We start from the raw sequence: 27,528 nt of genomic DNA on the forward strand, positions 1-27,528 counted from the left end.
GTTGCAGTAAATTATTATTGTCTAACTGTTGAATAAAATATAAATATATAAAGTTAATAATTTAAAAATTAAAAGCCATATGAAACAAGATAATATTACATAAAAAATTCACAAATTTATATTTATTTCTTTACAAAATTTTGAACAATTTTTTCAATTGTTAAATTTGCACATTCAACGTTAGAATAATGTAATGATATTTGAGAACTTTATAATAATAGAAATAAAAGTAAGCAAAATAATTTTTAAACATTATTATAATAAAAAGTTGGCAAATCGATAAAGAGAATGTTTACAGCATAAACGGTATACGAACCCTAAAAACAAAGAGACACCTGTCCTCATCATTCCTCTTACGTGGCGACAAATTTGTGAGGTGTCAGCACCTTTTCGAGCCACGTGCTGGTGTGGAATTACATGCATATATTCACCGCCACGTAGCTGAGGTTATATAACAAGGCGCACACAGTGTAAAGAAGGTATGTTACGTAGAAGTTGAAGAAGACAAATTGAAATGGCTGAAGCACAACTACGAGACCAGCATGGGAACCCTATCCCACTCACCGATCAGCACGGTAACCCCGTTGTATTAACCGACGAGCACGGCAACCCCGTTCACGTCACCGGCGTCGCAACCACTGCTACCCCCGCCGCCACTGCAGGTTCAGGGTTTGGGACCTACGGTGGTCCTGGTGCAACCGCAGTAACAACCACCGTGTCGGATCTCATAACAACCCAACCAAGGGACACTAGAGAGCTTCGTCGTTCCTCTAGTTCTAGCTCTAGCTCGGTATGCACCTATCGTTTTCTTTTCTTCTCTACTTTAATCGTTTTATAGTTTTACACAGATTGTTGAATCTAAAAAACTTGTAACGTGTATGAATTTGTAGTCTGAGGATGATGGACAAGGTGGGAGGAGGAAGAAGGGAGTGAAGGATAAAATAAAAGAGAAGCTTCCAGGGAGGAAGAATATGGATCAGCAGCATTCACCAACAACAACCACAACTACTACCGCTGCTACTGGTGTTCCCGCTGCTACTGGTGTTCCACAACCAACCGCCACAAACCCTAACCCTAACCCTAATCACCATGAGCATCACAAGAAGGGCATAATGGAGAAGATCAAAGAAAAATTGCCTGGCCACCATAACCACTGAAAATCTCTCTCTGTGGGTCTGTGTGTTCTGATCTAGTTTGAGTAGTGATTTAATAATTAATTAATTAACTAGTTGTTATTATAGGTTTGTATTATGTGTCGTGAGTGATTATTAATTAATTAATTAAGTACGTAGTTTTATTATATATGCTCTGTATTATGTGACGTGGCCATCTTTTAAATCATGTACGTGAGGGTGTATTTTATTTAGTTTTCAAATGCTGTGTGTTATTATTGTCATTAACAAGGTTTGGGATTCCACTCATTTTTATTTTTTGATGGTATGGTATTGGATATATATTTTAATTAACTAAAGAAGCAAGCTTCATAATTTCCATAAATGCAAATGAGTTATTTTTTAAGGAGTTATATAAAGAATATATGGTACTATAATAATACCTAAATATGTTCTTGGTGCTTTTATATAGTGAGATTTCAGCATTCTAATTCGTTTACGAGGATTAAATAGCGAATTTAGTTATACTTGTAGAATAAATAATTTTGTTGTCAGAATGAAGAAAATAACAAAAAAAAATTAAAGTAATTTTTAAAAGTTTAAGCAAAAACTAATTTAAAGTGAATAAATTATTTCTACGTTAAAAGCGTGAGTTTATGGAAGCTTTTTCGGAAGAAGGAAATAAAATAAATATATCTGAGTCTTTGAAAATGATAAATAAATAAAAACGAAAGGTCAAAAAAAAAAAACCCTGACAATTATTTTTATATAAGATATCAATAGTTGAACGTATATGTTAAAACTTAACTTATTTATTACAAATCTAAAATATAGATATATTTATAAACTTTAAGTATAATGTAAAAGAAATTATTATTCATCATAATTAATTATACAAACTAGTTAAGCATTATGTTCTCATCAACAATATTGCAGTTGCAAAAGAGGGGAAAATAACTCTTAAAAATTTGTTTGCACTAAAAATTATTTAATTCTCTCAAGAAAAGGTATTTAAATATCTCGTAGAAGAAAACGGATAGTTAATTGAAACGACCACGTTTTGATTTTGAATGAACAGCAAGATTAAAGAGACATGGAAAACCCTTGTTTGTTTCTCATACGTGAGGTATCTGCTACCGTTGAAGCATGTGTTGTTTTTTAAGAGATTGAGAGAGTTTGAGTTTGAGTTTGAGTTCGAGATTGATTTTTGGTCGTTAATTGCAGAGCAATGTTCTCACAGTGCCATTTTCTCTCTCACTCTCACTCGCCAGTACCCAATTCTTTTCTCCCCCCAACCTTCCGTCTCAGAGCCATGGCGGCTCACACTACGCCTCTTCAGCTTAATCGATTCGCCGAGGTCGGTAACACAGTCGCCGATGCTGCCGGAGAAGTTATCCGCAAATACTTCAGGAAGAACTTCGACGTTATTCACAAACATGATCTCAGTCAGTTACCTGTTCTCTTTTCTTGTTTCATTTTAATCCCTTTCACTTTTATAACGTTTCTTGTTTTCTTTATTTGAATGCTTATGTTCTGCCCTTTTACATGATGTTGCAGGTCCAGTAACCATTGCAGATCGATCGGCTGAGGAGGCTATGGTTTCAATTATACAAGAAAATTTTCCTTCCCATGCAATGTAATTATTTAATCTTATCATTTTCTTGCCGTTGCCGACTAATTGTGTGGATTCCATTTTCATCGGGTTGAGTCTTGCAGCAACATTGCATGTCATTCAGTTCGTTGTAAGTCAATAGCTGAAATGCTAACATCATTGAAATAAAGTATTTGCTACTAGCCTGAAAGAATTACCCCCATTGAAATGAGTCAAGGGATTTTACTATTGGTTAACTTGAGTCTGTCAATGCTCCATAATTCTGGCCTCTTTAGATCGATAAATTTGTATTGTAATTATGCAATTTAACTTACAACTGAAACAACTAAACAGGAGAGTAGTGTATAATGCTTCTGTTTCCCGGTGCCTATGTGCATGAGTTATCAGCCAGCCGCATCCATTGAATAATCCATAAATGCAATAGTTTGGTAGATTCTGTGGACTGAAGCTCATTCGTGGATTTTTCACTGAATTTCAGTTATGGAGAGGAAAATGGGTGGAGGTGTAAAGAAAAGACTGCTGATTATGTTTGGGTATTAGATCCCATAGATGGGACAAAGAGTTTTATTACTGGTAATTTTCTTTCATGGTTTTTTTAATTATTATTGGGTGAGAGTTCCCAGATTTCACTTTGGCTCTGTTTGTTTTGTTTCCATTTCAGGGAAACCCGTATTTGGTACTCTCGTTGCTCTTCTACAAAATGGAATACCAGTAAGAGTCTCTTGCCACTTGAATGCGTATTAGACCCATTCACACTTTATTTTCCTTGAATCATCCCAAATTATTGCAGCTTTCTTACTTTAGAATGAAGAAAAACTGGATGTTCAATCATCTTCATATCTTAAATATTTTAAACAAAGCTGAGTCTTTTCTCTTTATACTTTACAATGTGAAAACAAATAAAAAGAAAATGATGCAAAATGTCAACATCAATCGATTTCAATTATTTCTGCTAACTGATACACTTATCTGATTGTAAGGGATACTTGGTATTTTTACCCACAAAGTGCATATGAAATTGAAATTGATCTTCTCATCATTCAGCTAATCAAGTCAAAAACTTTATGTTGTTGAGTTTGATTTCCTTTTCGATAGATCCTTGGCATAATTGATCAACCTGTGTTAAAAGAGAGGTGGATCGGGATAAGTGGAAAGAGAACTACACTGAATGGACAAGAAATATCTACCCGCACATGTGCAGACCTTTCTCAAGCATACTTGTATACTTTTCTTATTTTTCCTTAACAAACTTATTATGAATTCTTTCCTGATCTTGATTGGAAGAGAGAAAAGAAGCTGGTTACAAGAGTAGTTTACATTCTTTTTCATATTTGCAGCTTTAGACACGGCTAGCATAGGTCTACAAAAGCAGGTATAAAATCTAATTTCATTTCTTCCCTATATAGGTACACCACAAGCCCACATCTGTTTAGTGGAGATGCAGAAGAGGCATTCATCCGTGTTAGAAGCAAGGTCGGTTTCATTTTTAACATAAAGGGACTACATGATATCATAAAAGGATGAAATATTTAGTCAATATTAGTTTGAGGCCTGTTTTCTTTCCCAATCTTAAGGTTGTTTAGTTTCCAACTGAAGCATTGCATTGATCACAAGTTCAAATCAAACAGGGTTAGTGGACATTTATCCACTTGTCCACCTCTAATTTAATTTTAAAACCTATACATATTATTTGCATCACCTTTTTCGTCGTTTCAAAGTCAGCCTTCTGAACTACTCAGATATCACAGAAAATGTGAATGTAAGACACCAGAGTAACTTGGACTTTTTACATTTCTGACTCAGTTAGCAATATTACGTTGCCTGTCTTCTGCTTTGTTATGTCTCTATGTAAATTAACATCTAACTTTTCTAAGAAGACTACATCAAGCAGTATTGCCAAAATGAAAATTTTCTGTTTTCCAAAATATTATTGTCATCAAGTTATTATTTTTTGCACGTTTACAGGTTAAAATTCCATTATACGGCTGTGACTGCTATGCATATGCTCTTTTGTCTTCTGGTTTTGTGGATCTTGTTGTTGAGTCTGGTTTGAAGGTATGCTGCACTCTCACCTTTAGTTGCGTGTTTAACTTTTGACCCATGTAGAGATAAAGACCCCAAGATGGTTAAAACAATTTTTGTTTGTTAAATTTTGAATTTCAGCCGTACGATTTTCTTGCACTAGTACCCGTTATTGAAGGTGCTGGAGGTGTCATAACTGATTGGAAAGGAGATAAACTGTTTTGGGAGGCTTCTCCACTTTCAATCGCGACAAGTATACCCTTTCGTCTAATTCTAATATCATTCGTAGTTGCTTTTCTTGGTTTTCTGCCACCTTTATAAAAATGAAACCCTACGAATTTTTTATGACTTATACAATATCACGTGACAGGTTTTAATGTTGTGGCTGCGGGTGACAAACAGATTCATCAACAAGCTCTAGATTCATTGCAATGGAAGTGATAGCTTGAATTAACCTTCGACAGGAATAATCTTCTCTAAAAATCGCGTCTTGGTTCAGATGTGTATGTATTATCATAACATTATTATTCGGCATTTATCTAAGTTGAAAACCGTGTACTCGGAATCTTGAGTGTCTTGCTGAAATTAATCTCTTTCTCAGTTGGATGGATTCATGAACTCTTCAAACCTGATAAACAAGTTCAAAATTCGACATATAAACAATTTGAAAACTCGAATTTGAACGGTTTCAAAATTAAAGAAACTCACGTCTTCCACTCGTTTTCTAACTTGTCCTAGGGGTTATGGTAATATGGTAATTTTATGTAATTTAATGATGCTGTCAAAGTAAACCAGATTATCAAATTCTTGTTCTATCACTGAACACAATGGGCTGGACAATTTAGTGACAAACTGTGCAGACACCAGAAAAACATCTTGTGCTGAGTGCTAACAACAATTTGATTTTAATGGCTGCTCGATCCCAGGTTCTTTGCTTCAATCAGTTTGCGCACAGCCTGAAGGATCACAAAGTAAAAAGCATTAAGGGTATATTATAAATGTGGGTCAAAATTACATTCTTTTATCAAGTGTAAGCACTTCACCTTCATGAAATCTATATTAATCGCATAATCCCGGAGTTCACGAATAGCGAACATACCAGCTTCAGTGCAAACATTACGAAGATCAGCACCATTGAATCCCTGAAGTCAAACAAAAAACCATTAGGAAAAGAATGCAAAATAACACTTTCAATATGCATGCATACCTCAGAAATATTAGCAACTGCTTCATAGTCAATTTTGCCCTGTTTTGCAACTCCAGCAGCATGGATTTTGAGGATTTGCATCCTTGAGTGCTTATTTGGTAATGGTATTTCTACTTGCCTATCAAGTCGACCCGGGCGAAGAAGTGCTGGATCAAGAATATCACGCCTATTTGTAGCCATAATGACTTTCACCTGGATAAGAATACAACATCAAAATTTAACAAATACTAAAAACCCTATTCATTATGAACCATAAACAAACAACAGCAGCATCACCTTTTCTAGCTCATTAAATCCATCCATCTGGTCAAGCAGCTCCATGAGGGTTCTTTGAATTTCACGATCAGCAACTGAGCTCATCTTCAAACGTCGTCCACCAATGGCGTCGATCTCATCCATGAATATGATGCAAGGCTAAACAAAAGGATGCAAACAGTAATAATCAATTTCAGATAAGCATGAAAAAAAAGTTCATTTTTCAGCAATGGAAGTTTCCAACACCTGATGATCGCGTGCATATCTAAACATGTTCCTAATCAATCCTGAGCCTTCACCAAGATATTTAACCGCAAGAGCACTACCTACAATCTGAAATATAAAAAAGAAAGTACACTTTTTTTATGGAAAATCCCATTAAGCACTTGTAAAAAGCACAGAGAACAGAATACAAGTATTGAACATTCAAGAATTTAGCATCTGTATTGCTGGCTATTGCTCTCGCTAAGAGTGTCTTCCCAGTTCCAGGAGGTCCATAAAGAAGAACACCCTGCGTTGTATGCGAGAAACATATTATTCAGTAGTTTTTCTCTTTTAACAAATCCATGATTCAACATAAAATGCTTCCAAAATTAAACATCCATATAGTGAACATACCTTGGGGGTTCTGATTCCAACCTTCTGCAAAATCTCAGGATTCACTAAAGGCAGTTCTATGGCTTCCCTGAGCTCTCGAATCTGATCTGAAAGCCCTCCAAGTGCAGCGTAGCTAACATTCCCCGGGTCTTCAACAATCATATTTTGTATCTCAGGTTCAACCTGGCACATGATGAATAAAACAGTAGCATATGCACGCATAAATGTCATCAAAGTACTGTAAAATAATAACGATCCCAGCACAATCAACCATCCAACCCAAGAACAATAGATTATGGAGATGTATACTTGGCGGGGAAGAATTCCCATGATGGTCAGCGTGATCTTGTGAAGGAAAACTCTTGTTTCTTCAGTTATCTTCTCCTTCTCCAGCTTCCTATCATAGCCAACTATAAATCTAAATCCAGCTTCTGATTCTACAATAACTGAAAAGATTCAAAAATCTTAATTACATTGCTTAATCCATCTCTAACCAATCCCCCAAACAAGTGTTATAGCATCAAATAATAAACTATTTCTTGAATCTTGAACGTAGAAAACAAGTTATATGCATGCATGCATGAGTATGTATGCTTACAGCGTTCACTGCCATTAGGCCTTACAACACGACCAACGAAAAAACCAGCACCCTCCAAGTACCTGAGCTCTTGCTCAGTTTTCGCAATTTTTCTCTTTAAACCCTCCTCCCACAATCTCGCTGAGTACAACGCAATTCCAAACCAAATAACATCAAAAGAATGAAAAAGATTTGAAACTCTGCATAAACGTGAAGGTGAAAAAAGATAAAGAAAAGAAAAGGGGTTGGTCGGGGACCGCAAATTCTTAGGCCTTTCATAGCTCCGCGAAGGAGAAGCTTTTCGAAATACCGAATCTCCGCCGAACGATGTCGTGCAGTTTCATCTGACATCTCGCAGTTACAGCAACAACCAACAACCCATTAACTAAACAACTCTCTCTTCTGTGTTACTCTTTCGTCTTCGCAAAAACAATTTGGAATCATATTTAAAGAAAGTTACATTCAAATAATAAATGTATTCTTTTCTTCTTCTCTTCTTCAATTCCTTTCATGATGAAAAATTATATTTCTTTTTTGTTATGGGAAAAATGCCTGTTTTACATGATTAAATAATTTTAAATATAAGTATTACGTAAAATAATATATATTATAATAAATAATTATTTTTTTGTGTAAATTATGTTTTACTTTTATAATAACTTTTTTAAATTAGTACATAATCATGATTTGATTTATAAATAATTAAAACATGTTTCAAATATTAAATTACACTTCTTTTATTAAATTGATTTGTTAAACTCATTCTTATTTAAATTAGTATGTAAAATTAAGGTTTGTCAAGAAAGGGTGTGTGTTTCAGTGTATGCCAAGGAATCATAAAGCTGCCATGGATATGGTTAGCACATTCATATTTTGATATCATTTTTTCTTATTATCATTTGACATCGTTCTCCTCGTAACTATTTATTTTCTTTCTTTTTTTCTAAAAATATAAAAATTAATTTTTGTTAAAGACTATTTTATCTTTATATAAATTCTCAAATAATCGTCAAATGAGATAATGTAAAATAACTTTTTCTATATGCTTATATTCTAGTTTAAATTATACGACATTTTTTTTTTCATATTACAATTACGGAATTCATTCTTAGATCTGTTATCAGATGCTTAACTTTTCAATTGTTTGTCTATTTCAATCTACCTACTTTTATATCCAAATTCCTTTTTTTAATATTAAATGGTTAAAAATGATTGTACATCACAGCATTAAATTTTTTTAACTATGAATCTAAAATACAATTTATATTTTAAAAATAATTATAAATTTATTATATATTTAAAAGTATCACTGTTTGTTCATTGGTGCATATTTTGATTTGCACATGTGGGGTGGTGCAGGAGCATGCTAAAATCAGAAACGAAGAGAAAAAGAGGGTAGAGAGAGCTTCAGAAACATGCATTTCAGCCAAAAATAGTAGCATCTTGAATGATCAAGAGGAAGTGTAGAAAAAATGTTGTCATAACCATGAATGAGTGAAGACTTTATTCCAAAATCTAAAATATTTATTCAATCCCAAACCAAAGCCTTTCCTTCACAAATGAGCGTCTGAGACCACATTTTCATCTTCCGTTGCCTCTCTTGAACATGGACCAAGAAATTGACAATTTGATAATGAACATGGGTTCTCTTGGAACCAGCTTTCCACAAAAGTAAGTAAGATTTTCTTTCTGAAGAATATATATCTATCGGATATTTTGACACCATTTTTCTTTTCATAACTATTTACTTTCTTTTCTTTCTAAAAATATAAAAATTGACTTTTGTAAAATTTATTTTATCTTTATACAAATTGTCAAATGGTGTCAAACAACCTTTTTCTATATCTATATCGATGAATATGTGTTTTCTGTGTTTGAAAATTTGATTGCATGCATGCACAGGAGAGGATTATCTAGGTATTATTCTGGAAAATCAAGATCATTTGTTTGCATGGAAGATGTACACTCAGTGGAGGATTTGAAGAAACCAGAACACTCTGATTCAAAGAAAAGGAAGAAACGTTCTCACAGGAAGGAACTGCTGAACCTTGCTCCATCTCCTTGCCGAAGGGCACCAAGTTGCACTCAATTAAGCACTCCATACGTCAACGTTTAGCATTTTATTTACTCCAAATTCCAATTTTGTAGCTCAAACTCATTCCATATGCTACCTTCCTATGATGCTATGTATATATTGATTTCATTCATTTTACTTTACTATTCAAGCCAAAAAAACTGTTCACGCTTGAATGTGGTTTTTTCTGTATTACACTAGAAAATTCAAATAACAATCTATTATCCAGTTTTTTCCCATCCTTTTTTCTTGCTACTGCTGCAGCAATTCAAATAAACACCTTCTTTCTTCACATAATCTCATGTTATCAACATGTAATAATATATATTACAATATATATATATATATATATATATATATATATAATAAGACTTGTCTGTATCATTAGTTACCCTGATTTATATTTTCATGTGAACTGGACTTCTATTTTCTTTAATTTATGTTTCTCCACTTTTTAACTCTGCCAAAATTCATCTTCTGTTCATTCTTTTCTATCCAGATATTTAATTGTAAAGATACAGAGGCTTAATCGATTCTTTAAAAACTAAAATAATTGATTCTGTAAAAATTTAGAAACTTAGCTAATTTGTTAAACTTTCATGTTCCATGTAAGTTTCTAAGGATGGAGCTTCTGTAATAGCTGCAATTCCGATTCCTTCAATTATCTTTCTCTGTTATAAAGAAACCAAGGCATGAGGAAAACAATTTTTCTTTGAGAACTCTACGAATTCCCACCATTCATTCAGATTGCAGAGTCTAACAGTAGAAAGCAGAATCACACTGAGAAAAACTACTAAGCCAAACCAGTGATAAATGGTCTATTTCTATTCTTAATACACAACAAAAATTCATGGTGTCTGATAATGCATGTTACTGACCCAACCTAATGGAAAAAAAAGGCTTTTTTATTGCCATGTGTTTCTTAATTTTTTTCATTGCAGAAATAGGCCTAATATTAATGTTTCCTTCTAAACATTAATCATGAGTTATAGATCTTCCCAAAAAATTTCAGGATATCATACAACTGTTTTTTGTCAGTTCTATCATCCCTTGAGGGACCACTGAGTTCCTTCTGTCACTAGTTGTCTGCAAACTGGTCCCAACATCAGCACTTACCATTCACAGAATGGTCTCAACAGATTATCATCATACAACAAAATCATGTAACATATGAGGTGAACTGAACCTCTGACGCTGGTTTCCAGCACCAACGTGCTCAAGTTCTGCTGTCTGTACTCCAACTGCAGAAGCTGCAGCTGCGAAACTGAGATGGCTCTCACCAGCCAAAAAATTACCTCCTTCACAGTGCTGTAAACCCAATGTTAGAGACACTCCACTTCCTGACTTGAAGCTCTCAAACTCTGACATTTGGCACGTTGAACCAACTGCCATAAACCTTTCATTACTAGCTCCATCAGATTGAACCACCATGTTATCAGAGAAGAGACCACAATTATCAAAATTTGGCCTTTTCTCCTCTATCAGCTTTCCTGACCTGTGTTCGGTTTCAACCTCATGACTAGTTAATCCAGTGGAAGCCATGATTTTTGTATCAAGAACTTGATCGTATCCAAGGTCCTTAGCTTGTCCACCACCATGATTTGTATCGGTTAACATTGGACTTTGACAGTGCTGTGAATCATCAACCGTGTCATTGGAGATCTTGACATCACTTCTTGTTGCCTTGGAGACATTTTCAGATGAAGAAGTTGAGTCCATGTCCACATCAGAAACATCTTGCTTGTACATATCCTCAATCATAGGCTTCCATAGACGCACACGTGCATTTATGAACCAATTTGAGACCTAATTCAAGCAAATTTCAAATACATAAAAACATCATAAACTCTATAGTTCTTTCAAATCAGTAATCTCAAGCAACAAGAGAGGCACAAAGAAGCACAATGAATCAAGTTGGTAAAAGTATTTTGTTTTTGCACCTGACTTCGGGTCAAGCCGGTCTGTCTTGCTAGCATGGTCTTTTCCGAATCCTTTGGATATCTGTGAAGAATAGAAAAAATGGCAACTATATTAAACAACCCCAATGATCTTGGATCCAAAAGTTAAAAAAAAAAAAAACAGAAGATCAAGGTTGATATGAGAGGGTTTACGGATGAAGGAAATGCTCAAAAAGCCATGAGCGGAGAATTGAAACAGAGCTTTCTGGAAGCCCCCTTTGCGGTCTCCATGCATGCTGCATCATACCAAGCTGCTGAAGAGCCCTCTGTTGTCGAACTTGATGGTCCACATACTTTAGTCTTGCCATTCCAACTCCCTTATTACTTTCAGAAGCGTCGTGCTCCCCAAGGCTCTTTTGTGTTGCACGAATTTGACCAGTGATTGAATCACGCAAACACCGAAAATGGCATGAAATGGTTTGTAGAGCAAGGGCCGTGTATGGTTTAGCTGCCCCACATCCTGCTACCACATCAAATGATGATACCACGTTCTGCATCTTCTGGTAATATTGTTTGTACCTACTGTCAACCTACACCATTTAACAGAATCATTGTTGCAAGAAAGAACAGAATCATTGTATCACATACATCGTCTTAAGTACTAAATTACACAGAATAGAGGAAATAAGAATTAGTCATAAAAGATTTAATCAATTGTAAGGAGATCAGAAATTAAATTCCTTCTTTCACACCGCATGGCAGCACGCAAAAAGCTCGAAACAGATACAAAATTTGCACTTATATCACGTTGACATATTTCCTTTTCATACTTTAAGGTGCTTAAACCACTACTGAAATCATGAACACGAATATTTTGCAGTAAAGGAAAGAAAGGCAATCTCAATTATCACAGTTTAGAGTTTATTTAACAAAAGCTGACACAATGAACATAGACATCGGAGATGAGGAGTTTAAAATATTCAACTTGAGGAAGGTTACAGCCATCACAACACAATGAACAATCATATGAACAAAATGGTCTGAGAAAATGTTCAACCGAATGGAGAAATCAGAGATACCAAACAGTGGAAATGTTTATAAATAGGCTTTACCTCATCCAACATTGACAGGAGCTTTGCTAACTTCTTATGCAGATCTTGTTTTTCAGCATGTGAAAGCTCACAAGAGGAGTTACTGGCTGAGGCTTGAGAATTAGGCACAGCATTTGTAGATGGCCGTTCATTTTCCAGGAGCTCACCACCCTCCTTAGAATTCTTCGCAGAGTTCTCATGTGTTCCGTGACTTCTTGTATCAGGTCTTTTCATAGCTTGTCGGATATCAACAACTTCATCAAGCAGTTGTTGCACTGCCTTGAGATATTTGGAGCTAGGAACCGTTCTTCCAACACTAGAAATTCCATGAAATGAAAAATCTGCTTTGTTCAAATCATGACTAGCTTCAGGTAACACAGGAGGAAAATTTTCAGAATGTCTAGAAGATCCATTTTGGTAGACCTCGTTGGCTGAAAGCGATGGATTTCCACCCAAGAACGAATCAAAATTTGAGCAATGATTCCTATCATGGACAGAAGGCAGTTGAATTCCTGAGGGCATGTGGGTTCCAAGGCTTAGAGATAATCCCTGCCCCTGCAAGTTCTGTCCATCCATAGATTGTCTTACCAACATCTCACTTCTACCGAAATCATGAACCCCAATTTGGTATCCACCAATATTAGCCAATATTTCTTGCTGCTCAGCGGTGGAATTTGATGGAACCACAAAGCAATTGCTTTGCTGCTGAGAATTTCCAGGTAATGCTTCAGAATATGAACCAGAGTTCATATACAACAGTGTCATATTGCTTGGCAAAATTGGTGTCTCCGGATACGAATTATGCAAAGGCTCCCTAAGACACAGCATAGGCACCGCACCCCTTTGATTACTTGAACATGGGTAGTAAGTTGTCATAATTTTAGGCAGACTATAAGTAAAAACCGTAACCGTAAACTATGAACCATGAAACACAGTCTATGTTGTTAACTAAATGAGACAAATACTGTCTGAACTCTTCTCATTCCCTCCTAGAAGTCACAAATTGGTGGTTGCTGCTGAGTTTGGAACTTAAGATTGCTCCTGAAATGAACTAATTGTTACGCAGCAGTAACATAACCATTACATAGCATGTCACCAACACCATGCTTCAATTGCAGATCTTCAATCCCAGGCGCACCAGGCACTACACATGATAATTAAGCTTCAAAAGGAAGAAACTAAAATCTAAAGTCAGCTAAACAAAACCACATTCATGTAAAAGTTTTCCTAACAGAGGTCGCTTGGAAAGAGAAAGATGCAGAGAGGACCAAAGTTTGGTTTCTCAACTCAATTCCAGAAAAAATAAAGCAAGCTTTTGTTTGCCATGAAAGAGAGGCACACAGGAAGGACTTACACAGGGTTGCAGAGGATAAGAAACAGAGAACATGAAGCTATGCTGCTGCAACTGGTTTGTTAGTCTTTAGTTGGAAGCTGAAAGGAAGTGCAACATTAAAAGTTGAACTCAACATCTCATAATGTGAAACAAGAATGAGTGAGTTGAGTGAGAACAGAGAAAGAAAAGAAAGAAGAAGGTTGTGTTGTGTGAATGGTGGGAGAGAAGAGAAGAAGGATGAAGAAAAAGAAAGAAGAAGATAAGAGTGAGTGAGTGAGTGAGTGAGGAGGGAAAGGGAATTAGCACATAGAACAGTGTGAAGGTGATTTGACATAATGCTGCCCTGTCTTTGGGATTGGTGCAGAATCACCGTTGGTTTTGAAGCAGTTTCAAACAAACAAGTAAAAACATTACACCATCATGTTTATACAGATATTAAACTAAACAAAAAAATAACAATTTATATGTTAATAAAATGAAGATTTTTTAGATTATTATTTCACAATCTTACTAGTAAGTTACTATTAAATTACCTTTAGTTATGGAAGCCTACAAATCATAATAAAGTAGAAAAGATTTTCTACCAAATTAAGATTTTTCCGCATGCATGCGACAGCGTGACTCGATATCTTGTAAAAATAACATTATCTGTATTCTGTACAAATTTAATATAAATAAATAAGATTCCTCAAACAAAAAAGTTACCCAAAGATTTTAAATTGATATGTATTATTATAGGAAAAATTGAATAAACTTATTCAAGAAAATTTATATGCTGGGTGATACAGAAGAACCTATTCATGAAATACTATCATTTCCTAAGCTTTCTTTTTTCTGTATTTCTTACAAAATTTGAAATGTGTCTTATTTGTATTAAGACGGCAAAGGGTAAGTCTGAGAGACTTCCAAAATTAATATAAAAGATTTTCTACAGAAATTTATAAAAAACTACATAATTATTATGTAAAAAAATGTTTATTTAATTATTATATAGAAAACATCTATTGATTAAGCAAGGATGGTAATTGTTTGTACAAACAAACATGTGATTTATAATTATTATCACCAACATTAACAACAGTATTAAGAAAGAATAAATCTTTCAAATCAAATTACAATATAATATATATGACAACAGAAAATTAAAATAACTGAAGAATATTCAATTTTCAAATATAATTTACTTATTTATAATTAAAACTAATAGAATTTGTAAATCACAAATTTCATAAATAAGTATAACTAGATTTAATTAATTTGACTTAGATTGAATTCAATTAAACTAATCATCTCGATTAATTTAATTAATTATATATAACTTTTTATATTCACTTTCTAACAAAGATCCATAATATACTTTTCTTTTCCCTTCACATATACATTAAAGAAAAAAAGAAGATAGATATACGATTATCACAATGGATCCTAATAATACCTATATCAATTTCTAGTATCTTAGTCACATTTTACTGTGTCAGTGAATCATTCCATAAATGACCTTACACCGTTTGTCCATGTTTATTTTTTCAACTTAAATATTAGTTCATTCAAATTAATAATAATTACATAAAAATAATATACAATACACTGATGAAAAATTGTTTGCTATAGTTATTTTAGTGATTTACTTATAAAGACACGGATTATTTTTTTTAAAATAATACTTTTTAAAAATAAATAAATAAATAAATAGATGTACTAAAATATTTTTTTTCCAAATCTACCAATTACTTATAGTTTAAAATTTAGTTTTAAAAGTATAATTTTTAATTGAACTTTTTGTATCCGGTAACAGATTTTTTTTTTTTAAGCTGAACTTTTTGAAATCAAATTCAAAAGGATTTTTTTTTTAAAGTGGGAAGGAAGACAAAATAATTAAAAACTAAAATTAAAATTATGAAAAGGTAATTTAAAATAATTAGCTAAAAATATTGATTTTAAATTATAATTAATAAAACAATAATTTAAAGGTGAATAAATTTTTATTTTGTAGTATAATTTGAAATTAAAATTTTTATCATTGATTTTTTATATATATATTATAGTAAAACTAATTAAATAAATAATAAGAACAAAAATTATAGTGTTGTAATTTTGTTTTTCATTTTTCGTTCAATTTTTTACATAATAAAAAAAATATTTTACACTATATTGCAAAATATATTATTCACTCTTTTTTTAATTTTTTCCCTTAAAACAAATAAAATTTAATCTCAATATTTTAATTAATTTTATTTTTAGTATTTTTTAAATAAAAAACTAAAGAAAAAAAAAACTCTCCTCTATCAGAAAGTGCGGTTGAAAAGTGAAGTTTCCAAAAACTGAATTCTCGACTACTACAATAAATAGCTTCATATCTAATTCCTCCTCTCATCTCTTATTTTATGTTTGCCTTTCCTATATTTTTAAATAAATTATTGTTTTTAAATAAAACTTTTACATAACTGTGCTTTTATTTAGCCCCTTTATATTTTATTTTCTTCTTTTTGAAGCTTAATTATCATGTGTAATGCCTGGTACACCTGAGATTGAAGTGCAATTGAAGCATGGTGTGGTGACATGCTATTTAAGTGGCTAAATAAAATCACATTTATGTAGAAGTTTTCCTAACAGAGGTTGGCTTGGAAAGAGAAAGATGCATAATGTGAAACAAGAATGAGTGAGTTGAGTGAGAACAGAGAAAGAAAACAAAGACAAAAGGTTGTGCTGTGTGAATGGTGGGAGGGAAGAAAAGAAAGGTGAAGAAAAAGAAAGAAGATGAGTGAGGAGGGAAAGGGAATTAGCACAGAGAACAGTGTGAATGTGATTTGACATATGCTGCCCTGTCTTTGGGATTGATGCAGAATCACTGTCGGTTTGGAAGCAGTTTCAAACAAGTAAAAACATTACACCATCATGTTTATACAAATATTCATCTGAAGAAAAAATTATTTATATACTTTTCTGCAGAGGATTTCAGAACTTGTACCAGAGTTCATATACAATGTCATCTTGCCTGCCAAAATTGATGTATACAGATTATGCAAAGGCTCCCTAAGACACAACATAGGCATTACATCCCTTTGATTACTTGAACATTGATAGTAAGTTGCCATAATTTTAGGCAGTCTACAACAAAAAAACATAAATGAGACCAATAGTGTCTGTCATATCTTTCTGATTCCCACCTAGAAGTCACAGAAACAGTGGTTACTACAAAGTCTAGAACTTTAGATTGCCCAGTGATGAAAGCTGAAACAGAAGTTGTGTTCCTCATGAACTGAATTTTATGCAGTAACATAACCATTATTTAACATGTAGCCAACATCATGTTTCAATTGCAAATCTTAAATCTAAGGCATACACACATAAGAATTAAGCTTCAAAAAGAATAAAGTAAAATCAAAAGTCACTGAACCAAACCAAATTCATGTAAAAGTTGTCTCCACAGTGTGACTTGGAAAAAGAAACACGCAATAAAATCAAAAGTCACTAACAAATCCATGTAAAAGTTGTCTTAACAGAGGTAGCTTGGAAAGAGAAAGATGCAGACAGAAACTGCTGTTTGGTTTCTCGACTCAATTCAAGAAAAAAAATACAAAAAAGGTCATAGGTAGGACGTACACGAGGTTGCAGAGGATAAGGGCTAGCTTCATAAGAGAATAATAAACTTTAATAGGGTTAAGCTTTCTTTTCAGTGTAGGCCATGTAATATTTATGCTTACACTTGCACTACCGCTTACTATTTTTTTTTTCTTCAGTCGATAATCATTATAGCAACCGTCAAGACTTAATCATGAAGTCATTTTCGGACCAATCTAATCTAATCTAATTCATTTCACCGATCAAGCATTTTAACTTGTTTTAATTTCTGACATCAACAATTAAATAAACAAGCAATATACAGAGGGGTATTGAAAATTCCCAACCTTTCCACTACAAAGCTATCTTGTATGTGAAATTCTACACAGAGTAAAGTGCAGAGTTGTTGAGTAACCTGTCAATTCATTATTGATGAGAGATGGAAAAGTCATCAACTCTAAAACAAGGAAAGCACTTTATGGGAAAATGAAAAGCAACATTGTATAATTTCAGGAACACCACTCTCTGGCATTCTGAAACATGCGCAACCAAGGACTAGGCCCATTCTTCTCCACGTGCCAGTGCTTTGGGTACCATGGGAACTGCCACATTAAGAAGCAACGCTCTGGATGAGGCATCATGGCAAGATGCCTCCCATCTGGGGAACAGATAGCTGCTACCCCTAAGGGAGAGCCATTCACATTGAAAGGGTATGTCTCTGTTGGATTTCCAGCATCATCACAATATCTTATAGGAGCTAAGTCAGAGTGAAGTATTCTGTCAAACACACCTTCATCTGGGAAATAAGCTCTTCCCTCACCATGAGCAGCCCATATACCCAATGTGCTACCCTCCATGCCATTGAACATTATAGCCGGTGAAGGCTTTATGGTCACACTTGTAAAGCGGCATTCAAACCTCCCTGACTTGTTATGAATGAACCTTGGTTGAGATAGGTCACCACCTGCACCATGCACACCTCCAATTTGAGGTCCAGGTACCCACCCTAACAAAGCCATAAGCTGACACCCATTGCATACACCTAAACTGAAAGTGTCTGGACGGTTGTAAAACTCCTGAAATTGTTGCAAAACGTGTTCATTAAATCTTATGCAAGCAGACCAGCCTTTGGCGGAGTCAAGCACATCAGCATAGCTAAATCCACCAACAAACACAATTCCACGGAACTCCTGCAAAGAGATCTTTCCATTGAGAAGGTCCGACATAGTGATATCCCATGGCTCAAAACCAGCAGCATAAAACGCTGCAGCCATTTCTCTATCTCCATTGCTCCCTTCTTCTCTAATCACGGCCACCTTAGGTTTTGTAGTTGCAAGCAAAAACTTTTTGTCAGTGAAAACAGGGAGATAGGTCAGATTCCATGAGGGCTCATACCGATGTTTCAGTCCTTCTTTCTCCATATCCACACAAGACGCTAGTCTTTGAAACTTTTCAAGTTGAAAACTGGTCTCCTCCCACATGTCCCTAAGGATACTAGTTTTTTCAGATAAACAAGTCTCGCCATCAACCTTGACTTCTATAGATGGATTGGCTGTTACTTCACCAATGATTTCAGCTGAAACTCCCACATTGTTTAATTTATCTAATACCAAAGCCAGATTTTTCTTGCTTACTTCAAGAACTAATCCAAGCTCTTCGGCATATAGTGTTTGGAAGAGACTGTTACCTTGAGATGACAAGTTCAAACTAAGTCCACAATTACCAGCAAATGCCATCTCTAGTGCACAAACAAGAAGCCCACCATCACTAATATCATGACCAGCAGAAATCAGTTCATCGATGAGAAGATCTTGAACACCTCCAAATACCTTTTTAAGATAAGGAACATCATCAAGATCTGGACAGTCATTCCCAACTTGGTCAAATGCTTGGGCAAGAGCAGATCCTCCTAATCGCCTCTTACCTCTTGACAAATCAATATGAAGCAAAACACCTTCATCCTTGAGCTTTAAATCTGGTGTTACTGTTTTTGTTATATCAGGACAAGTAACATAAACACTGATGACAAGATTTCCTGGAGCTTTGACAACTTCATTTTCAGCATGGGCTGCCATAGAAAGGCTGTCTTTCCCTCCATCAATAGCAATGCCAAGTTCAATCATTGCTTCAGATAAAGCAATGGCAGCATCATACATGTCAGTTCCTTCCCCATCAAGCTTGGCAGCATACATCCAGTTACCACTAGCCTTGACATCAGAAAGTGAAGTGACCTGTGCCCATACAAGATTTGTCAGTGCTTCTCCAACCGCCAACCGAGCCATTGCTTTGGGATCTAACAGGCCTTTGATTGGTTGTTCCCCAATGGCACAAGCACCTCCAGTCAAATCATTAAAAGTTTGAGCTGTAACAGCAACATCAGCAAGGGGGATCTGCAAAGGGCCAACAGTTTGCTGTTGTGCCACTAGACCAGTAACACACCTATCAACTTTTGTAGTTAAGAAGCGTTTCGAACAGACGGATGGTAAACTCAATACCCTCTTCAAAGAATCTATCACTGCAATCCCAGGTGCAATATCAAGTGGCTCCCGCTCATAGACGACCCGATTAAATTTAAAAGATTTTTTGGGCATGTCACCAAGGACTTTCTCCAGTTCAAGATCAACAGCAGGAGGAGGTGGAGGAAGTCCATGCGAAATACTCTTCTGAGTTGCCAAGCTATCAACTAACACAACACGTCCATCACCGCTGATAGTTCCAATAACTGCCATTGAAACTTTTTCCCTGCTACATATTGATTCCAAGAGATCACGACTTTCAGGCTTCACCAAGATTGCATCTTGCTCCTGATACTCTGCTCCCCAAATTTCTAGAACAGACATCGTGTGATCACCAACCACAATTGCTCGGACATCTATCTCAGCACCCTTTGGATATATAATTTCCTTCACAACATTGCAGTTACCACCAGCACCTTGATCATGAATGCTAATAATTGGATTTTTATCCCCCATCTCAATACATGCACGAACAAGACGATATAATTTTTGAGCCATCTCAGCATCCCCACGTTGCACAGCATTGAAATCAAGCTCTGCATCATTCTGCCCACTGACCATGCTTGAGGCTGCTCCACCTCCCATGCCAATGCGATAAGCTGGGCCTCCAATCTTGACAACCAGCATTCCAATGTCAGGTTCTCCCTTTGATATATGAAGGTGGTCTATCTGTCCAATGCCTGCACTGAACATGATTGGCTTCAACCATTCTCGCCTCTCCCCACTTGGAAGTCTCATTCCAAAAGTTCTACAAAAACCCTGGATCAATGGCTCTCCAAATTTGTTGCCATAGTCAGATGCGCCATTACTAGAATCTATGAGAATCTGTAAAGGTGGTGCCAAATTTGCTGGATAAGTAAAGGAGGTATCTTCCCATGGAGCATAAAAGCCAGATGTGTTGAGATTTCCAACACAATAACCAGCTGTAGCTGCCTGAACAAAGGACCCTCTTCCTGTAGCATGTGTATCCCTAATGCGACCTCCTGCACCTGTCTCTGCACCAGGATAAGGTGCCACTGCACACGGAAAATTATGTGTTTCAGCTGTAAACAGTATATCTAACTCACGTACTGCAACTTCTAGTGGACATGATGAACCAGGCCGAACTGGGCGGAGCTGCTTCACTGGGAAACCCCTGATTGCACTTGAGTTATCCTTAAAGCCAATGACTGAATTATTGGGATTTGCCTGCAAAGTACTTTTCACAATCTGCATTAGAGTTTTATCCATAAGCTGCCCATCAATAAAAATCTTTCCGGTAAAAAACCAATGTCTACTATGCTCACTGTTGGATTGAGCAATATCAAACAACTCTACATTGGTTGGGTTGCGCTTAATGTCTTCTCTGAAAAGTTTGGTGTAATATTCCAAATCCTGGTCATCAAAGGCGAAACCCATCTCCAAATTAATCTCTTCTAATGCCTTTCGTCCCTTCTCCATAACAGGTATATAACGAATCTCTTCAGGAACAACACTGGTCTCAAAGGATGTTAGCTTCTGAGTATAAACACATTCGGTCATCCTATCATGAACCATAGAAGCAAATTCACTGATTTGATGATCTTGCAGCTCACTTGTGGTGAATAACAAGTACCTTCTTGACCGTTCCAAACGTGTCACTTCTGTCAATCCACAGGCTTGGCAAATTGCTACAGCATTAGTAGACCATGCTGTGGTAAATGACAACCTGGGACCAACCTCAACTATAACTGGACTCAAACCCTCCTTCCACTTCTTCTCAAGAAAGCTCTCAGTTCCAATATTCTCAGGCTCAAAAGTTTCTTGAAGAAGCCATTTAAGGACTGAAAATTTTCCAGTGGAAAGGTGTGAACTAAGGCCAATATTATAGCATTGCTCCGTTTGTATTTCCACAATCTGACTAGATATTTTCACTTGAGCTTCCTTTAGAAGCTCAGCAGCTGCACTTTCTTGCATAAATGGGACTCGGTACAAATGATCAACTTCTGAAGCAGGCTTCTGAACCAAGCCAGGTTGTTCTTCTACAGAAGAGCTCACACTCCCAGAAACCACAGCTCTGGGATTTTCTTGAGCCTCACACCTTAAATGCAAAGCTCTTCGAGTTGATCCCAGCGCCCAATTCCTATTCCAAAGCGTACCCCATAGCATATGATTTCTCTGTCTATGAGGCTTCTTCTTCAAAAACAAAGTTTGCCTAGAAGTACCCTGGAACCAAAATCACAAAAAACAATAAGCAAAGATGCATTTTCAATTGCCAAATTAAACATGGCCACCAACTAGTCAGTGACAGAGTTAAAAATAAAACAAACGCCAACCCATGTCAACGATGCAAACTTGATAGTCAACCCAATATGTTAGTACAACAGTAAAGGAGAAAAAAAAAACACAGAAGGGAAAGGGAAGACCCATGAAACACCGTTGCACTTCATCTGATAAATTAAACACGCAGCACCTAGTGATCTACGAAAAACTAACAGATTAAAGCAAACATATGGCAAAAGTAGAAACCTTCAACGAATAAAAAACATGCCACTACAACATCAAAGCATGAAACCCAAAACAACATTTCATGAATAAAAAGGATGCATCATACGATGTTAATTCAAAGAGATGAAATAAAACCAAACCTGCACGAATTGAGACACCCCAAATTCCTTGACAGCCGCCATGTCCTCGATCAAGTGTTGGAAACCCCTAAAACAGAAAAAGTGGGGGAAAAATAAAAAGTTTGAAAAGGGAACTGAGCAGAAGGGCGTGGGCGTGGGCGTGAATGAAGTAGAAAGGAAGAAGAACAAAACGCAGTAGCTTAAGACATTAAAGGGTTTTGGAGTGGCACAAAAATAAAACCCTACACAGTCAGCCACTTGGTCCAATGAATGAATAAAATATAATGTTCTTACCCTTTCAACTATGGTTGCGTTGGCGCTATTTTATATTCTTCAATTTTATATTCTTTGTTCCCTTTCCTCTGTTTCATCGATCGATTGTTTCTCTGCTCATTTTTCCTGTCTTTCTTCAGTCGAATCCGAATGATAATGTAAGCACATTTGTTTTTCTTTTAATTGTGAGCTGTAAATTACTATGATGTTTTAGAAAGATAAGGACGAGGTAGTTTTAATAATATATTCTTATACTGTTACTTGTCTAGTGAATAAGATATGGTTTCATATTCAGAAGTTGTGTATGCTCCGGTTTTCCTCATCTCTTTTCAGAAAAAGAAAAGTGATATTCTATAAAAGTTTTTTTTGTATTTATCTCCCTTCGTATTATTTACTACTATATCTCATAATAATGGAGAGATTAATATAATATAATGTTAGAGTAAGATAAATAAAAATATTGTGTGAAATATTATACGATTACCACTTTCTCTTTTTTAGAGTAAGATAAATGTAAATATTAAGTTTGATACAGAAAAAAGTAATTAAATTGAAGTTAGCAAACAGTAATTTCTATGTATTTTATAATGAGTACGACTTTTATTTGACAAAAGAAAAAGTAGTTACTGTTATTATTATTATTATTATTATTATTATTATTATTATTATTATTATTATTATTATTATTATTATTATTATTATTATTATTATTATTATTATTATTATTATTATTATTATTGTGTGACCGTTCATTCAACTCTAAGCATAACTGACTTTACCGAAATTGTAAGTACAATTTGAATTTTCTTTTTTAAGTTGTAATGTTTCTATCAAATTGCAAGTGATTTACAAAACTTTGAAACAAATAACGATTAATGAGTTAACATATTTGAATATGAACTTTATTTCTGTTGTTATATCACATTAATTCTTGTATAGCAAATTTAAATTTCTATACGTGTAACCATTCATTTGCATTCTTTCTTTTATTGTATATATTTCATTGTATCCACGAAAACAATTCTTATTATTTGAAAAAAACATATAGCCTCTAAAAATAATAAATACATTCTGAAAAATTATTTAAAATATTTGTTTATTTATATCTTTATTTCTCTAAAATTATATATTAGATAATTTTTTCAAATGAATATATTTTTTACAATTCACTAAATTCAGTTATATCACATTTATTCTATTACTTTCTTAATAAATCTTAATTTTTTTATTCACCAAAAAAAATCTTTAAAAATTTGCTATTTTTAATTACTATAAAATATATGTATTTCTAAATATTTATTTATCTATTTTTTATATCTATTTACCTAAATATTTTTTGTATAACATCTTTTAGAATATTTATATCTATTTATATATAAGTTTTCTAAATATTTATTTTTATTTGTTTATATATATATATATATATATTTTTTTCTAGGCATTTCTTCAAAATATATCTATTTTAAAAAATATATATCTAATTTTGTAGATGTCTACTTAATTAAATACTGCATAATTAATTATAGTTTCCTTCAAACATTTATTTTTAACTAATTAAAATTTTCAATTAAAAAAATACAAAAAGTTAACTCACAATTCAGCTTCTCAATAATCAACATCACACCAAATTCAAAATTGTATTATTTCACAAGATATAAAGTACAGTATCCTACATTCAAAAATAAAATTGAAAATTGTATCAGTAGGTCAAAAATTTTCAGAATAAAAAGTACAATAAAATAATAAAACAAGAGATATTGACGAAAACTGAGAAGAAAGTATGAGTATAATAGTGAATGTATATATATATATATATATACACGTGTGTATGTATGATTTAAGTAATATAATAGGTATTTGAGATACGATTATGTGAGTAATTAGAACCAACAACACTCGTCAGTTTTTCTTAATCTATTCTTTCAAAATTTTCTTTTTCCTTCCCCTATTCGATTATCACAATTCCCTTTTAAGGGTCCTAATAATCCCTATATCGACTTCAAGTATCTTAGCCAATTTTTACAGAGTCAGTAAATGGATTCGATAAACTACCTCGCAACCATTTGTTTTTTTCAACTTGAATATTAATTAATCTATAGCTATATATAACAAAATAATTATCCTTTCAGTTGTCCACAGTTGTTTCTCAATTTTACCATTTCAATAATAATTTTTTAAAACCAAAATAATTACTTGTATCAGTATTTCAGTCTTTAACATTTTTTCAATTTAACTGTTTTTTGAATCTTAACTATTTTATTATTTTTTATTATATATATTAAATTTGTCCATTAAAATGCAGAGAATAAAATACTAGTATGTATGTATTGACCAAACTTTGACAAGGTTGGGAGAACTGCAGGCATTTGAAGTTGGAATAAAATGGGGGATGAAAGAGAAGGTCACAAATTAGCAGAAACACTCAATTCAAAATCTTCACTGAAAGAAAAGCTGGATATAAAGTAATTTGTCAAGCCCATAAAACAATCTATAGGAGAGGGCAATATTCTAGAAAACTAAACAAAAAATAAAGCACAAAACATAATACTTAAGGAATATTTGAGCTGGTTGGCGCCCCAAAACCACCAGATCCACGACCAAAGCCAGGCCTTCCTCCAGGTCCCTGCAATATGGCAAAACAATTGATAAGGAGAGGGGGAAAACAACGGAATGAAAAGAAACCAAAACCATTATATATATTGTTTGCTGCGCATAATGAAATGTCCCTAGAAGATGCAAGCATGATTATGAACATTTAATTGTACAGCTTCAAGGACACAGTCATCATAACACTAACACTGCATTAATCACATCACACTATTGATCACTTAATCAATCCTCAAGCTTTAAAAAATGAAGGAATAGCTTATTTGCATCGCCTAACTGAAGAAAAGATTGTGCATTCACAAGATAGAGTTCCCAACAAAGGACTTAGTAAAAGGTGCGAACCATGGGAAATTATAATCTAGTAGACTCGATCTATTCGAGTAAACTTATCACCAAGAGCTTGTCAAAGAAAAATAAAAAATATAGTGAATGAGTCAACCTTTGTTGAAAGAAAATTAACTTAAACCTGCACATCAAGTACCTATACATTTGTAAGAGCTTGAAAACAAATACTCATAAAAGTTAAAGTTCTATTTAGTTTAAAACTACACAACAAACAACAATCTTGATGATGAAAACTAGGCCAAAAACAAATGCCAACCAGATGACAATGCACATTGATAAACAACAGTAGAACTGCATTGGCAATAGAATTACCCCAAAAGAGGGTCTGTAGTCAGCAGGAGCTCCTCCTTTGTCTCCTCCAAAGTCTCCACCAGGTCCTCGGGGACCTCCGCGATATCCGTCACGATCGCCGCCAAACCTCCGCTCGCCTTCAAAGCGAGGAGGACCCCTGTTCAAGAAAACAAAGATCATCCACATAACAACCAACTAGTAGAAAAAGTGATCTGTTGGATTGGGTTTTATAAGGTCATAACACTTCACTTAGTACCCCACTTATCCTATAAATGTATGGTTTATTGCTTTATACTATGATATTATTCAATCAATTGCAACAGTGATCTTCTTGACATACCTAGGGCGATCACCGGAGGGGCCACCAAAGGGTCTGCCAGGTGGCTTGGCCTGTTTCTTCAAAGTGGCAGGAACAATTTCGGAAGGAAGGTTAAGGTAGGTTCTGAGAAACTCGATGCCATCATTGGTGAGGAACCAGTAATAATGCATCCAAGCAAAGGTCTCTCTCACGTACTCACGGGACTTGAAACTTTGCATCAGCTTAATCACCTGCAAATTAGGCACATCAATCTCAGGGTGCTTCGCCAAATTGAAGTCCTTCTTCGCAAAGCAAACTCCCTCTGCACCATAAACAATCTCAGATTACTCAACGAGTTAAAACCCTAAAGAACAAAATTATTCGGGATCAACGCTGAGACACCTACCTTGGAAGAGGTATTTGCAGATCTCCTTACGGTTCTTCTCCGGAATGATCTGAACAAATAAAAACGCACGCAAACATAAGAATCAAATTCAACTGAATAACGAAAAAAGTATTAGCCGTAAATAATTCGAAGTCGTACCATGGTCAGAAGAGAAGGTGGAAGAGATACAATGGAGGCTCCGCCAACAATCCACAGAGTTATCTCTTGATTACCTTCTTTCTTCTCCGTAAACCCTAACTTTCCTTTTCATATTTGCATTATGGGCCTGTTCATGGGCCGCTTGCACACCCCTGTATGTTTCTCCCAGCATTTGATGTGAAAAAAAATAAAATCATTTTGTAAATTTTTTTTGGTATATTTTGGGAGGCAAAAATAATTTTTGAATTGAGTAATATGTAAATAAAAAATGACTATATTTTAATTATATAATTTAAAAGTTATTTGATTTTTTTAATTATATAATTTATAATTTTTTGACCTCTTAACTATACAATTTATAAGTTTTTCAAAGAAAAAAAATTGAGATTGTACAATCTAAAAGTAATTTTTACTTTTAAATGCATAATTCAGAAAATAAATTATTTATTTGGTCTTTTTAGATTGCACAAAGGATAAAATTGAAGCTTTTTATAATATGCAAGTGTACGAGGAAGTATATAAAGATGCAAAACAAAAAGTTGCCTTCATAAGAGATTGTTTTTAGTATAACTAGTTTGAAATTCATATATATATACCATGGTGTTTTGTTTGTTTGTGATGTGATATTTTGTTCCATTAACAAATATGAGTTACATTTATTATATTATCAATAAGTATTTTTTTATTATTTTATATATAATTATCAATATTATTTTAATTTTATTAATAA

General features: G+C 34.3%; 6 protein-coding genes across 8 annotated transcripts; 2 read left to right on the top strand and 4 right to left on the bottom strand.

Moving 5' to 3' along the window:
• The first annotated feature begins 474 nt into the window (after positions 1-474).
• Positions 475-1,425, top strand: LOC114163233 (late embryogenesis abundant protein-like). Its single transcript, XM_028047414.1, has 2 exons — positions 475-790; positions 891-1,425. Exons 1-2 carry the CDS (start codon positions 515-517, stop codon positions 1,155-1,157), a joined length of 543 nt encoding a protein of 180 aa, XP_027903215.1. The 5' UTR covers positions 475-514; the 3' UTR covers positions 1,158-1,425.
• Positions 1,426-2,195: 770 nt separating this feature from the next.
• LOC114163228 (bifunctional phosphatase IMPL2, chloroplastic) lies at positions 2,196-5,356 on the top strand. Its single transcript, XM_028047408.1, has 9 exons — positions 2,196-2,557; positions 2,670-2,748; positions 3,203-3,297; positions 3,386-3,435; positions 3,820-3,944; positions 4,131-4,197; positions 4,690-4,779; positions 4,888-4,999; positions 5,117-5,356. The coding sequence occupies exons 1-9, from the start codon at positions 2,341-2,343 to the stop codon at positions 5,185-5,187; spliced, it is 906 nt and encodes a 301-aa protein (XP_027903209.1). The 5' UTR covers positions 2,196-2,340; the 3' UTR covers positions 5,188-5,356.
• A 91-nt stretch (positions 5,357-5,447) lies between these two features.
• Positions 5,448-7,033, bottom strand: LOC114163230 (26S proteasome regulatory subunit 10B homolog A-like). Its single transcript, XM_028047410.1, has 7 exons — positions 6,827-7,033; positions 6,633-6,719; positions 6,455-6,541; positions 6,230-6,367; positions 5,954-6,145; positions 5,790-5,888; positions 5,448-5,702 (listed from the first exon to the last, which is right to left on the bottom strand). The coding sequence occupies exons 1-7, from the start codon at positions 7,025-7,027 to the stop codon at positions 5,652-5,654; spliced, it is 855 nt and encodes a 284-aa protein (XP_027903211.1). The 5' UTR covers positions 7,028-7,033; the 3' UTR covers positions 5,448-5,651.
• A 3,217-nt stretch (positions 7,034-10,250) lies between these two features.
• Positions 10,251-14,091, bottom strand: LOC114163227 (BEL1-like homeodomain protein 7). Of its 2 annotated transcripts, none has more exons than XM_028047406.1 (5): positions 13,800-14,091; positions 12,467-13,623; positions 11,568-11,944; positions 11,397-11,457; positions 10,251-11,262 (listed from the first exon to the last, which is right to left on the bottom strand). In XM_028047406.1, the coding sequence occupies exons 2-5, from the start codon at positions 13,319-13,321 to the stop codon at positions 10,603-10,605; spliced, it is 1,953 nt and encodes a 650-aa protein (XP_027903207.1). In that variant the 5' UTR covers positions 13,322-13,623; positions 13,800-14,091; the 3' UTR covers positions 10,251-10,602. The 2 variants fall into 2 exon arrangements, with proteins under 2 accessions (XP_027903207.1, XP_027903206.1); XM_028047405.1 differs by having other exon boundaries at positions 12,467-13,589; positions 13,800-14,090.
• Positions 14,092-17,641: 3,550 nt separating this feature from the next.
• Positions 17,642-22,876, bottom strand: LOC114163226 (probable phosphoribosylformylglycinamidine synthase, chloroplastic/mitochondrial). 2 transcript variants are annotated; one of them, XM_028047404.1, is made up of 3 exons: positions 22,735-22,876; positions 22,462-22,528; positions 17,642-22,039 (listed from the first exon to the last, which is right to left on the bottom strand). In XM_028047404.1, exons 2-3 carry the CDS (start codon positions 22,501-22,503, stop codon positions 17,849-17,851), a joined length of 4,233 nt encoding a protein of 1,410 aa, XP_027903205.1. In that variant the 5' UTR covers positions 22,504-22,528; positions 22,735-22,876; the 3' UTR covers positions 17,642-17,848. The 2 variants fall into 2 exon arrangements, with proteins under 2 accessions (XP_027903205.1, XP_027903204.1); XM_028047403.1 differs by lacking the exon at positions 22,735-22,876 and having other exon boundaries at positions 22,462-22,694.
• A 2,239-nt stretch (positions 22,877-25,115) lies between these two features.
• On the bottom strand, positions 25,116-26,953 carry LOC114163232 (40S ribosomal protein S10-1-like). The gene is made up of 5 exons (XM_028047413.1): positions 26,799-26,953; positions 26,661-26,709; positions 26,297-26,576; positions 25,978-26,113; positions 25,116-25,336 (listed from the first exon to the last, which is right to left on the bottom strand). Exons 1-5 carry the CDS (start codon positions 26,799-26,801, stop codon positions 25,262-25,264), a joined length of 543 nt encoding a protein of 180 aa, XP_027903214.1. The 5' UTR covers positions 26,802-26,953; the 3' UTR covers positions 25,116-25,261.
• Between the last annotated feature and the right edge of the window lie 575 nt (positions 26,954-27,528).

This window comes from Vigna unguiculata, chromosome 9, assembly GCF_004118075.2.
Source record: "Vigna unguiculata cultivar IT97K-499-35 chromosome 9, ASM411807v1, whole genome shotgun sequence".
NCBI classification, from domain to species: Eukaryota; Viridiplantae; Streptophyta; class Magnoliopsida; order Fabales; family Fabaceae; genus Vigna; species Vigna unguiculata.